General features: G+C 38.8%; 1 protein-coding gene across 13 annotated transcripts in view; it reads right to left on the bottom strand.

Moving 5' to 3' along the window:
- Window positions 1-4,609: 4,609 nt before the first annotated feature.
- The window catches only part of EFNA5 (ephrin A5), a 212,641-nt gene continuing 202,942 nt past the window's right edge, over window positions 4,610-14,308 (bottom strand). For all 13 annotated transcript variants that reach the window (XM_083818788.1, XM_083818789.1, XM_083818781.1 and 10 more), the window contains 2 exons: window positions 13,822-13,902; window positions 4,610-8,927 (listed from right to left, as the gene is read on the bottom strand). In XM_083818788.1, the coding sequence (XP_083674914.1) occupies window positions 8,806-8,927; window positions 13,822-13,902 (203 nt within the window). In that variant the 3' untranslated portion in view covers window positions 4,610-8,805. The remainder of the gene's footprint in view (window positions 8,928-13,821; window positions 13,903-14,308) is intronic.

Consider the following 14,308-nt stretch of genomic DNA (forward strand, 5'->3'; position numbering starts at 1 on the left):
TTCAGATTCAGATGTAAACTGCTGGAGAGCATCTGAAATAAAGCATTGTGTTCAAAATTTGAAGTTCCATTTTTATTCAAAAATCTTGAGCTTCCTCAAAAGAAGAATGTAGGAGGTGGCTATGGCACAAAGCATACATAAAACGCCTGCTTTCTAAAAAGCTATCTGGGAGATCTGCATGTCCCATCAGACTAATTTTGGTGCTAGAGAAAGAGCAAGGGAAAAGGGGAGGGAGGCACACACTGCCTGCTGCTGTCAATGGAGTCCCTGCACCAAGAGGTTGCTATATTAACCACTTCACTGTTTTGTGCCAATCTCGTTATCTGTTCTTGTTAAAATCTTTATTATTCATGGATGCAAAAATCCCATCATTAAAACATCATAAATATTCATACTGTGCACATTTCATTTAGCCACTTGGCAAAACTTCTCTGGAGTACAAGAGTTTTGAGGAAATCTGGCTAATGAGACCAGAGCACAGGAAGTGTGTGCAGTTTTTTTTTCTTTCTTTTACCTGCAAATAAATGCAGAATAATTAAATAAGCAACAACAAAAGAGGCACTTATTCACCAGCAAAGATGATATGCACACTTGTTTTGGCTTCTGTGTCAAGGGGAACACAAGGCCTTTTGTAATGCAAGTAGGTTCAACAGCCAGGATATTGTAAAAGCAATGTAGAAAGCCTGATAAGCATCACTACAAGGGGTCATCGGGCTTTGCTTTACATTTGAAGTCTGACTATTAACGTCATGCATGATCCATGCTTTTGTTCTTTCATCTTTAAGGACGAACAGCCATCCTTCTCTTTGCAGTGTTCCTAAATCAAACTGTGGCTGTATCCTGTCTCCTGAAAGTCACTTTACACTCTGCAGTCCTGATTCAGCTTCAGGATCTTTTTGACATAAAAAACTAAGAAAAAGCTACCCCCCAAACCAAGTTTTAAAATGGGCATTAAAGCATTTGCTACACAGCACACTCAGTAGCTGGGGGAGACCTCACACAAGGGTCTGGTACTTCAAAATCCAGAGCTGCCAGCTGCTCCAGATGCACCAGCTCAAGGTGCAGCCAAGAGGAGCCTTGGAGAGTGCAAGACTTCAAGCCTTTCCTATTTAGGAATGGTCAGGTGAACTCAATGTTTTTAAATGCTACTGGCTTTTCAAAATTGATTGACCCAATTGAAAGGTAAATCTTTCCCCAAGAACAGTGCTTGACCAGAGGTCTGCTTCTAGAGAACACAGCCTGGTACCTCATAGGCTTTCTGTTTAATGTTTTTATTAATTCAACAAACAAGTATGACTTTTACTCACGGACAGTTTACACCAGTAGCCATTTTCGTCAGCTCGAAGTCTGCTGTCTACTTCCTACTGCTGATGGTGCTTAGCTGTCTGCGACTGGACGAGCTCTGTCTTTCTTCCCCACCTACCTGTTCTCCATCCCCATCACAGCAAAGAGAAGCACTAGGGTATGCACAGCACTATGTAACGCACAGCATGCCAAATCTCTGAAATATTCACACCTGGCCAAGGGCCTGATTCTTCTGACCCTCCTCAGACAATGACTGGCATTGCAGGACACAGCTAGCTATTTCCAGTATATAGCCCTCCATTTGGGGAATGGGCTAAAGTTGCACCAGGGGAGGTTTAGGTTGGATATTAGGAAGAACATTTTTACTGAAAGGGTTGTTAGGCATTGGAATGGGCTGCCCAGGGATGTGGTTGAGTCAACATCCCTGGTGGTCCTTAAAAGACGTTTAGCTGTAGAGCTTAGCGATATGGTTTAGTGGAGGACTTGTTAGAGTTAGGTCAGAGGTTGGACTAGATGATCTTGGAGGTCTCTTCCAACCCAGATGATTCTGTGATTCTGTCATTCCCATTACCCAAAAAGGAACAGAACTTAAACATTGCATCAGAGTTGCTTCTTTAGGAAGATGTTTTGCTTTTGTTGCATTCAGTGTCTAGACTTTTTATTCATTTTGCCAAAGGTTAAAAAAATAATAATAAAAAAATAATAATAATTAAATAAATTCCTCCTAAACTTCTTGGACTAGGTAGTCAGTGTTTAGGTGAACTTTTAGTGAAGATACAGAAAGTTATAATACAGGAAAACATGAGATGCAATCGGTTCTCAGCAGTAGAAGGAACAGAGGGATACTTATATCTACAGTACCCTATTGATTTACTTGACCTCTCCTTTTACAAATACCAGCCAGACAAAAACTTCAGTTTTGCCAACAGCAGTTTTATCTGTGGATAAAGAAATGTTTAAATGTTAAAATTAGTACCACAAAATAAATACAGCTAAGTGGGCAACTGTGTCCCACAAAATAGCACTTAAATCATGCTTTGAACATGAGAACTGCAAGATAACTAAGAAGAATGCACTTAAGAATGTATATACAGGAGAACCCTTCCATCCTTCACTTCAGAGCTGTATTACAAGGTGAATAATCATGCAGAAATCACTCTGAAAGCCTGATCTCGAATGCAGTCTAGACTTTCTTAAAGTTCTAGGCAAAAGAGAAAATGCTTATTTTCCTCAGAACAGATATCTAACTTGTCTCCCTGCGATTTCTAGTATTTATAATCATCCTTGTGTAAGCAAATGACAGGAGAATTTGCCTGAAGAACCATCACAGGAAAAATGAGCATTTGAAGATGTGCTGGTGGCTGCAAGAGTTATTCAGTTTTGAATTCCTCTGTATTAAAAATGACTGACATCACTCGCCTAATAGTTTTATCTGAGGGGACAACAACAAAAACTGCTTAGATTTTCTACATATCTGCAATCGCTATCACACTTCTACTTTGATTTTTCTTTAAAGGATATTTTTGCATCTAAGAAATACTTTGTTTTAAAAAGCTTCTACCTGGTCTAGGATAAAATTTTAAGAAAAAATAAATAAATTGGCACTACTTCAGCTTGCATTCATCTGTAGCATCAAATGAAAGTGATGCTGAAAACAAACATGAATAACTGGCTTATACAAGAGTGGTCTGTATCACAGCCTTTACAATGAATGAGTCTTGATCTGGGCTGTTAGGCACACACCTGTAATACAAAGTGTTTTAAACTAAACTTTCTACTAAGGGTAAGTGCTAAAAGGACACACTTTTCAATCCTCCACTTTTAAAGCTTGTAAAATTTTAACCATCCCAGTTGGTTACCACATCTCTAGCCTATATAAATCAAAGCATTGTTCTCAGTGAATAAAAACACCTTGGCACACAACCATATTGTAGTGGCATGATGAATGCCCGAATATTCCTAAGAATGCCCTTAGAGGTACTCTGTGAACAGAATTATTCTGTAGAAGGAAAGATGAGGGAGCACAAAGGCCCATTGTGCACGCTAATGCAGAAAAATGAAATCAAATACCATTCTCAGCAAAAGCAGAGTGTCTTCTGAGCAAAGGCTATTAAGTGTGTCAGGCTGCAGGACATTTTCTGGACAAGGCTATTATGTTAAGACATACTGAACACATGTCACTTATAACCCTGCCCTGGTTGTAACATCACAGCTCCAGAGGAAAAAGTCTGGTGCATCAATTCTTTGTATCAAATACTTACACACACTTCTACTCTCACCAAGTTGTCACTTCTCATTTGTAAAGAAGGCTAGAGTAAGTTATAATTAGTACTTACTGCCCTGTCAACTAATTAAATGTAATAAAAAGCTTTCAGTGAGTTTAATGCTAACATGGTAATTACAGACGAGTTCTGAATGCAGGGTGCATGTATTACAGGTTTCAGTATGTGTCCCCGCCTTCCATGACCTAAATTCTCCAGCTAAACCACTGTACCTATCATGTGATTAGACAACAAGCACTGTCAAAGACACCCTACGTACAAGTCATGCCCAATCCAGTCCTGTGCATTTTTTGAGGCACTGCATCAGCCACAGGGGGCATGGATGGAAGGAAGGAGAAGAAACAGCCAGCACAGTTGCTTGCTTCCATTCCTCCTCTTCCTTGCAGGAGGCACCATTGCTCATATACGCCCACCCACAAAGCTCCCACCACCCTCAGCCCTTTTCCACACTTTTCTGACTAAAAGCATAGTTGAGATTTCAAACCACTTCCAATCCCATCTCTTTGTCAGTCAGAGGAGCACCTGGCGTAGATGGATACTGTGTGCAGCTACCCTGTTCACACACCCCTGGGGCTGGCTCTCTTCCTCAGAAAAGAAGAGCAATGACACACAAACATGTGCTACCCAGAGGAGTAAGGAATACTGCTCTGGAGGCCCAGAGCAGGTCAAAAGAGATGATGGAAACCATGTAATGCTCCAGCACTTTTCTGGCATAGTTCCTTCTTCTCCTAAGTATTTGGAAGAGCTATGAACACATAAATAATAATAATAATAATAATAATAAATAATAATTTAAAAAAAATAAAAAAAAGTGAAGAGCAGAGCAGCCAGAGTTTAGATCAGCCAGGATGTAGGTCATTACAGCTCTAGGTAGTCAGTCATTGTGCCCACTGCATTCTTCACACTTTCCCACTCATACTCCACATGGCTTTACATTGCCCACAAATATGGAATGTAGATACAAATAGCCCCTAAAATACAGACGTAATTAAATGAACAAAAATATAGCCTAAGAGAACCAATTAAAATGATGAAAATCTTTAATTTTATTTAAGTATAATTGTACGGACACGTGTATATACAAATACAGATCTTATGGGGCAGGGTTTTTTTTTTTGTTTTTGTTTTTGTTTTTGTTTTTTACATTTCCTTTTAAGTTCATATAATGTAAGCATTTCAAAAACAGCACTCAATGAATAAGTGCAAAGAAACTGCAAAGCAGGGCAGTACAAGCACAGGACCACACTGAGCTGGACTTTCATACCCAGATGCATACACAATGAGTGGCTTCAATGGGGGTGTCAAGAGTAAGCATGGAAAGCGGATTTCGCAGACTCATGGGTAACCTCCAACATGCCAGCATCTATTAAACTGTACAGACAATGGCAGCAAGCCTATTGTAGGGAGATTTGTCTCACATCTGAGAAGCTCGAGGGCGAATGCATGGGAAAAAATCAGTGATGCCAGGCCAGAAACAGATCTGCCCATTCACCGCCCCAAATTAAAAAAGGAGGGGGGTGGGACAGGAAGAAGGGCAGGAAAAGGGGAGAGAAGTGTGGAGGGTTGTACAGTAAAACTGGTGATTACAAAATCCAAGTGTAATGAAAGGAGGGGAAGAGTTAACACACTTTTCTAAGTCTCTGAAAGTGACTGAACCATTGCTCTCACTATGCAATGGACTAAGTTCAGTTTTGACAACTAGGGGTGGGAATCAACAGGTACAAATACAACCATTTTCCTTCCACAATTATGTAGGAAAGGAAACAATCTACTCATCTACTCTCAATACCTCCCAAATTTGTTTCTAGTTGTTTTGGAACCAAGTACATACGTATAGCGCACATGACACTGGCAAGATCCTTTCTGGAAAACAAACAAACAAACAAACAAACAAAAAGACTATTCATGGAAACAAAATCAGAAGGAGAACAGGAGGAAAAAAAAGTTTTAGAAAGAAAAAAAAAAAAAGAAACAAAATAACAGAAGAGTTATTATATCCCCAAAGCGTTTTTAGAAACAAACATGATACAAAAGAACAAAAACTAACACAGAAACCACAGGGCTCCAATATCAGACCTTTAAACACTGAAGACAAAACATTGATCATCAAAAGTCGTGTTGTTCCAGGTCTTGATAATGTGAAGTCTTGCAATAGATGAACGATTTCCAAAGATGAGTCCTGTATGCTGCAGTGTCATGGCCACTTGCCTCTCAGTTCTCAGCCATGATCACACTTGATGCTTCAAAGCTCTGTCTTGTAATCAACTCGTGATTTTAATATCCTGAAATTCTATTGTTCTCACTTACAAAAGACATAAGAATCAAATTAATACTTTATTATCAAACACTATATACAACAGAGGTTGCTAATAATACAGAATTTAAAGAACATAGCTTTAAGATTTACTTGTCTTTCCTTCGCCATCCAAGTAAGTACAGTACAAAACAATATTCTAAACTAACACGAAATGTTACCTTGTCTATTAAAGGATACACAGTATCCACTAAACCCACTGATCCCTATTTTCCCGGCTTTGCATTGCAGTCGCCTTGGCAGCCAGGAGTGCAGGCCATGGGGGTACGCAAGCCACCCAGGCTGAGGGAGAATCAATCCCTCAGGCCTGACAAGGGGCAGGCAGAGTGGAGGGGAGCAGAAATCTCCTTGCAGTTGGTGCCAACATCTGCATTCAGAGCATCCAGAGATTTGCTTTGCAACACAAAACCCATCAGTACTTAATTCTATGACTGGGATTGCCTGATGCCATCAAGTACCGAGTTGGCAGTGTCTTGTGGTCTCCTGGCCACCCGGGGCAGCACAGGGACCTGCCTTGCAGCTGCACCACTCGTGCTGTCCCTCACCTACCCATCAAGGCTCTGTGATAAACTGAAGGGCTGAACTGCACTTGAAGTAACACTGCTGGAAAGCGTCTGCTGTGGATAAGTGTACATCTCAAATTCTGACATCATTTAGAGACAAAGGGTGAAAAATGAAGTCACCACTTCCACATGATATTGGCACTGCTGGTACAACTGTCTGTAATTGTTATGAATCATTTAATAGGGTTACCTATCATGCAATATTATCAGTTAATAATCCATTTGTTAAGGTTCATTTTGATTAAGCTCATCTCATCCACAGGTCTTTAATTCCTACTTTGAGGAAGTATTAGCCTGTGTACCAAGCACACCCATGTTAAAGAGTGGAAAGTACCAGCTAGATTGTAATGGGATGCTGGCTGACTTCCCTCACTGTTTAGACTGCATATCTTTTTTGTGTGGACTTCACACTAGAGGAAATTTCCTACATTCCTGCCGTAAGCACAGGCCCTGCAACAAGAACATTGTTGTATGGTATCAGGCAAGCTCAGATTGTGGTTTAGCATGCATAAAACCTCCCTTTACATCTTAAATTGACTTCTCTTTTTCCTCCTTTATTGAATAGTGAGCTGCTTACAACTTTAGGAAAGCTTTTCATCGTTAAAAAGAAAAAAAAAGAAAAAAAAGAAAAAAAAAACAGCCAACCAAATACTGTCTGCTGTTGGTATCACTCAATTTTGTTATGCCAGAGTTTTTCTTCAGAATTAATATAGAAAACCCTTGTTTTGTTTGAATGCGCTCCATGTTTTGATTCACATTTAACAATTATCACAATTTTTGTTTAGAAAAGCTTTGTTTCAGTCTTGGTTTGATATTTCCCTGATTATGTTTAGCAGTTTGAATTTCATGGCAGCCTAGACAAAAAATACCCCAAGGCTTGCACTTCCTGGCAAATGACTTTTTCAAGCTCTACCATAGCCAAGGCTCAGATTCCCTAAACAGGGTCACTCCCAATTCCATCAAACAAGACAGTCCCATTTCCTACTTACATCAAGGCTTACCACTTTTCTCACATGTTTAAATAGGACAAGCATATATACTCACTCTCAGCATAAAGTATATCTAAATAATGTATTTTCTATTCTAGTGGATTTTTAAAAAAATATTTTGTTAAGTCTTTGGGAGCCCATCTAGTTTATCTCTGGCCGATAAACACGTTTCCTCTACTCTTCAAACTGTGCTGGAAGGGGAAAAGATAAAAAATCAACACTTGAATTCATATTCCACACTTTTTTTCTTTCCCCTCACCAAACAATGCTACTAAACTGTCCTGGCTTCTTTTACTTGTGGTTTATTCCCATGACTGAGGAACTTGCAGGAGAGACAAATCAAGAGCACACTGGAGATCCTGTGTCCCAAACATGATTCCTCTGGCCACTGAGGCCAGAGGACATGCTATGTCCTCTCATAGCATGTATTAACACCCAGAGCAGCATCCAAGGCTATCAGCTACTAAGTCAGCGCTGGGGAAGGTCACTTTATTCTCAAAAGTGCCTCTGCATTTCAAGAAAAAAATTGTAGCACCACGGTGATTTCTTTTAAAATAAAATAATCCGGTGTGCATTATCCCCGTAAAACGAAATAACAGAGGCACTCACACCCCCAGTGAAGTTTCCTAAATCTGACCTTGCCTACTGTGTGCTAACATTTCTAAATACTAACCCCTTTCTTTCACCAAAGGCAGTGTTTCTACTTGTGAGCAAGAATTTTACAGTCAAAGATGTTTCAGGACAGTCTGTAAGAAACAATGTCTTCCCCTTTCAGAAGCCTGTTCATTAAGAAACTCCTGGAGGAAATGGTGTTATATTATATCTGTTCTTAATATTTCCCCTCCAGTCCTGACATCATGACACGATGCCTTGCATGATCATCTTACAGTGCTGAACGAGAAGGCATAAATATTGTATTGGAGAGAAAACTCTCCCAGGCTTTCACTCAGTTTCTTTATCCTTCACTGACAGCATCTGCCACTACTCTTCCTTGTCTACACACGGATGACACAGTGAACTAACAGAGGTGACTTCTTAAAGGAGAATGCAGAGGAAAATAAGAATCACTAGTGTCACTATTATAGTTTGGCATTTTCATTTGGAGTCCTTTTATTTGTATGGAGGGGTTAAGAAAGTCACAGGGTAGGTAGGGATGGGTGCTGAAGCTAGTTATCCCCTTCAAATTTTTGCTGAGTTCAGGCTAAAAGGGAGAAGAAAAGGGAAAAGGGAAAAATAACAATTTGACATCTGCAAAAACAATAAAGTCCCTTTCTTGGGATGAGCAGTTAGGTGGATCTTTGATGTTCCAAGACCCTGATATTTTCTGTGACAGGTTGCTGGAGCATACTGTGCTATAATATCAAAAGCATTGCCAGGAGGAACAATAGAGTTGCCAAAAGCCGGCTGGGTATCCTCGGTGTCTGTGCCGCATTCTCACCACGGGATGGCTCGGCTGACTCATGTACGGTATCATCTGTTCAAACAGAAAGCATACATGCCAATGAGATTTTGCATCCTTAACAAACTCTCACTGAGCCGACAACTGCAAGTAGATTTCAGTGCCTTTATGAAATAGGGCAATGAACCTTGTGCTGTCATTGACTTTCACAACCATGTAATATCTCATTATGTAGCCAACCTGGGGCCAAGTCCTGCATTTCTTACTGGCAAAACTCCCACTGGAGACCAAAGGAGCAGAAAGTTAAGTCTGACTGCAGCAGACTAAGGAATGAAAGATTCCTACTCTAAGAAAACACTGTAGCCCCAGCTTTGGATGGTTCATTAGATAGCAACGTCAACAGTGAGGCAGCTAAATAAAAACACCTGATTTTCAAAAGGGCTTGAGGAAGAGTTGCACGTGCTCAGAATTAACTTCAAAGTTAATCCCATTCCTGAGTTACAGATTTTGTCTCCTGAATTCAAAAGAATAGCCCATAAGTGCAAGCATGTACTCCACTTCTACACACCAAATTTCCACTGAAGTACACTGCATTTTGGAATATGCAGGGGATATGAGACTAGTCTCCCTTTCTCAAAACAGAATTCTGAAGGCTAAGACAGTCTCTGATTGTATACAATACAGGCATAATCCCAAAATCTCATAGGTAGCAGACTATTTTTTATGGTATACAAAATACAGATTTACATATGTACTGATAAAACTAATGAAAAAATAACTATGTGGGTTGTGAAAACATGCTTATGTATTGGCATCAGAGGAGAATACAGTCAAAAATACTCCGCTAATTTTATTAAACTGAATAAAGATCTGTTTATTTATTTATTTTTTAATTAAAAATCAGCCTTAGAGCTACAACTTGTACCATAAAAAATATAGGTAAATTCAAATTCAACTTAAGCGTTGTTATAGGTGTGGTATTTTTCTTTGCAAAATCCCCTATATCTACAGCTATCTAGTTTAAGTATTTTAAGAGCAATCTGTCTGAGGCTTGCCATAAAAAGTCTGCTCTGTGTTTAAATTTTCTTAGTACTAAATGAACAACATGAGCTAAACCTTTTAAGGAAGTGTGAAGTGGCCTCAAAATGAATTCATAAGCTATTTTAGGGTGCCTAAGTTTCCAGGAAAATTAACAGTATCTCATAACTTAGTGCAATAAGCTTCCCCATTTTAAGAGAGGTGTTGAAATACTTGTGATGTATCTGTTTCAGAGCTCCCATCTCAACAAATTGCGCTGCGAGGATTACAGTGGATGAGAGCTGTGTGATCCCAATTAAAGGCACTAAGGTACGGCACCAGGATCACCAGGCAGCACTGGTGTGGAGCCTCTCACATTACTTAGCTTCAGTTAGATCAAAAGATCCCCTTCACACCCTTGACACCTCGCACAGAAGCAGGCAGAGCACTTAGCGTTATTTGGGTTAACAGGCTCTTCGGCTCCAGTCCAGTTTCACTGGGAGATGCACAGTAAACTGGATTAGCAATGTCACATTTTGTTCAGCACTGATGCTGCAGTCGTGTCAGGTCTATCAGCATGTCCTCGGTGCTATTCAAAGCAAAAGTGTGAAAAGCAAGCACTGATCAGTTGTGAACATGTTCACATTTGCAAGAAAGGGACAATTAAGGGGCTGGAAAGGGCTATTTAAAACTGCTAGTTCTGGTGGTTGTCAGAACCAAGAGCTGTTCCGTATTTCACCTGTGAGTTATTTACATTATTGTGCTTCGGTGGCACCGCAATGAGAATACAGTACTTCACAAGAGCAACTTCCCCATTAAATCATACCCTAAGAAGGTATGGGGAAAAGATACCCCTGTCCTACCTGTCAGCTCTATCTCCTTTGATATACGCAGAGTTGGCTCTGCCCAGTTTGGAAAAGTGTACTCACCACTGATGAACTAAAAGTACAGGAAAGAATGATGTGAACTATCTTCTGCCTCTTGCATCATCAACAGAATTGCAAGTAAGTCTGAATTTGCAGACTGAATGTTAACAGTTTTGTGCTAATTACATGCATGAGTCAGGATTAAAGCACAATAGGGCAGAACTAGTGTAAAACAGCAATAAATCCTAATTCTCTGTGACTCTCAGCTCTCACGACTGGAACACTGAGTACTGCTAACAAATCTCAACCAAAAAGTCCTAAACTAAAAAGATTAATTCTTAAATTAAAAACGTGGAGATCTTCTATGATGCCATTAAAAAAAAAAAAAACAAAACCTCTTCACAGGGGAATTCATTTAAGGGACTCCTTACAAGAAATCATCAGAGCTTTCTGTCAATGCAGTCCCAAGGTCTCTTTGAGCTCATATATTAGAGCACACATTTTACCTGCAGTTCTCAAAATCACTTTACAAATATGATTTTCCTGAGAGGTGCAGAGTTGTAAAATCTTTAATGCTTACGCTTAAGGTTTGAATTTGTTTTAAACAATGAAGGCAAGTGACAAAAATGACAAAATTCATTAATAAAATCTGGAAGGTCACTGCTAAAGACTGGGAATGCTAGCAGTAATTAGAAAAAAATATTTTGACAACCATGAATTTTCCAGATCACATAGCTTTACATCATATGCTTCAGGTGTAATTATTCCACAGCTGCAATTTTTGTTTTAGGGACAGAAGGGGAGGACAGGAATAGGGACGATTACTGTAATAAATTCTGAAAAAAGAGTGATCTCTACAAATCAGCTTTCTGCAATTTCCTGAGCAAAACCAGTGAAATTACAAGGGTTCAAAAATCACTTTTTTTTCAGAAGAGTTGTCACAGGAAGTAATCTGCTGAATGTGATCCTCCTGCCTCCTCATTCTCCTGTATACTGCAGGAGAAGATGGTGGCGGGCAGGGGAGAGCACACAAGCAGAAGATGAGTGCGAGAGGCAGTTAGGTAAGTAAGTACATGTTACAGATCACATACAAGATCCACTGGGGCAGCAGCACGCCTAACAACCTCATAACGGGAAAGCATGATAGCAGTTAGCAGATCTGGGAATGACTGATTATCTGATGGCAACTGGTCCAAATAATAATGCAAATAAACACTGATCTTGGGAGTGGCAACTTTTTGATACCTGAAGGGTTCAGAATGAAAACCTTCTCTTTAAGGGTATTATTTCCCCCGGTAACAAAAACAGCATTTCATCTCAGACTGCAGGATACTCTTTGTATGATTTGGGTTCTCTGTTTCACCTGCTGCTTTCTAACGCTATGCTTTTGTGATGGTGGTAGCTACGTATAGCCATTCAATGGGAAGTGAGCAGCACTGCTGAAAAGAATATACAGTGAGGTCACTACTATCAAGTGCTTATTACTCACACGATCTCTTTTGCAATCCAGTACCAGGCGGAATACATTTCAATTAGCCCATGCACCAAATCAAAAAGTGTAAAAGAGCACACTGAGTTTCTAGATTCATAGGTTACCTAGAGATGGGAAATGATCATCCTAATGCCTCCTGTAGAAGGTGAATATTGTTAATAAAAGTGCAAATGCATCTCTGCTATAAATGCACTCACCTTGCATACATATTTGGTTAGAGAACAACCCTGATTCTCAAAACCAAAATTTTTAGGTGAGTTCTGAAAACCCTCTCAAAGAAAAATATAAAATTATATTGTGCATTTATCGGTAGATCATTCAAACTGGATAACTTGTGGAAATCTTATTAATACTTCTGCCTAAATAATGGCTTTTAGTTAAAGAATCAGCAAATAACAAAGAAAAAAAAAAAGTTGCTTCATACCAAAGGAACAGTCTCTTTCAAATAACATAAGAGAAAAGAAAAAAAAAATCTTGGTAATCTGTTCTTCAGGGTATATACTAAATTTTAGACAGGTGTAATGTTTATGGTATCATTTGTTTATTTAACTGTGCCTTTTAATTACTGAGGTTTGAATGTAGCAATGTGTGAACAGCGTGTTACAAATAAAACAAACAGATAAATACTATTTCTAATACTTGCCCTACATACCCACCTAATTTTAATGTCATGAGACATCCCATTGAGGTGGATGGGATTACTCACACCCCTAGAGTTAAACATGCTCCTATCTGTCACAGACCTGAGTCATACAAACATACACATGCACTTCCCACACAGACCCACACAACTTGATGGTGGAGAATAATACCACTTTTCCCTGGGTAGATAAGGGGCTTTATAAAAGAAAGTATTATTCTTATTTTTAAAGGTAGCACTTCGGGGAACAAATGAAAAAACGACAAACCAAATGAATAAAATAAAAAAAGTAAAATCAAATCATATCAAACCAAACCAAACAGAAAAAAAATCAACCAAAGATAAAAAACAAAACAAAACAAAACAAAAAAACAACATATCTTAAGTTTTCTCCAATAAGAACAGGATAGAAATTCACATATATCAGTGTGTGTGTGTTAGTTTGCATATGTAAAAACAATACTTTGTCTAATATACATATATGATATTATTTTAAAGGACTAATTTCTTACTTAAACACTATCAGCTGTATGCCTGTGTCATGCGCTAGCATTAAACAAGCAGCAGTTCTATTTCTTTGAAAGTCTTTTGACATCACAAAACACATGAAGTGTGCCCATTGACTTTCTAAGACTTTAGTCCCAGTCAAAAACTAGAGTGGTCTGTAAACATGCTGGATATTTGGCTTGGATGGACCAGAAAGTTCATGACACCAGTGAAATTTTATGCTGGCCCACACATTATTTTATTAAACTGCATCAATGAAAAAGCAACGTTTTTCCTCCCCTGCATTAAATAAGGAGACAGGAAATATACCACAAGTGATATTAGCACTGCTAGAAACGAGCAAAAGCAGAGCAATTATACCATGCAAAGCATGCAAAGAGGAAAAAAGTACTCAAGCACCAGAGGGATACACGCATTTTTAAAAAGAGATTCTCTAAGCATACTAACCTGCTGGTTCTAATGAATTTTCTACTTTGTCGTTAACATCGAAAACACGATCATGAACACCTATAGTTTTCATACAGCTGTCTATAACAAAAATAGAGATAACAGCCAAATATGTTAGTGAGACACCCTTAAACTCCCCACTTTGGTTTTTTTTCTCTCTTTTTTTTCTCTATTGACTGTATATAATTAAACATATTTATATTTTAAAGTCTGTGGCACGTATCCATATGCCAGTGTAGTCTTCCATTGGTACAACAGTTTAAGAAACAACAAGTTAGCAATTGCCATGTAATTAAAATAAAGCCTTATGAAAAATGATAAGGAAACATGATGAAAACCATAACACAAATGTTGCTGTACAGAACAGATAAACAAGATTTAACAGTAAAAAAAAAAAAAAAAAAAAAAGATTTACTGCTGTTAACTAGACCACACAGTAAAGCATGCGTTACAAAGCCACCCTCGAAAGCTTAATCTAAAGAACTTA

The sequence above is a fragment of the Anser anser genome (assembly GCF_964211835.1).
Source record: "Anser anser genome assembly, chromosome: Z".
NCBI lineage: Eukaryota > Metazoa > Chordata > Aves > Anseriformes > Anatidae > Anser > Anser anser.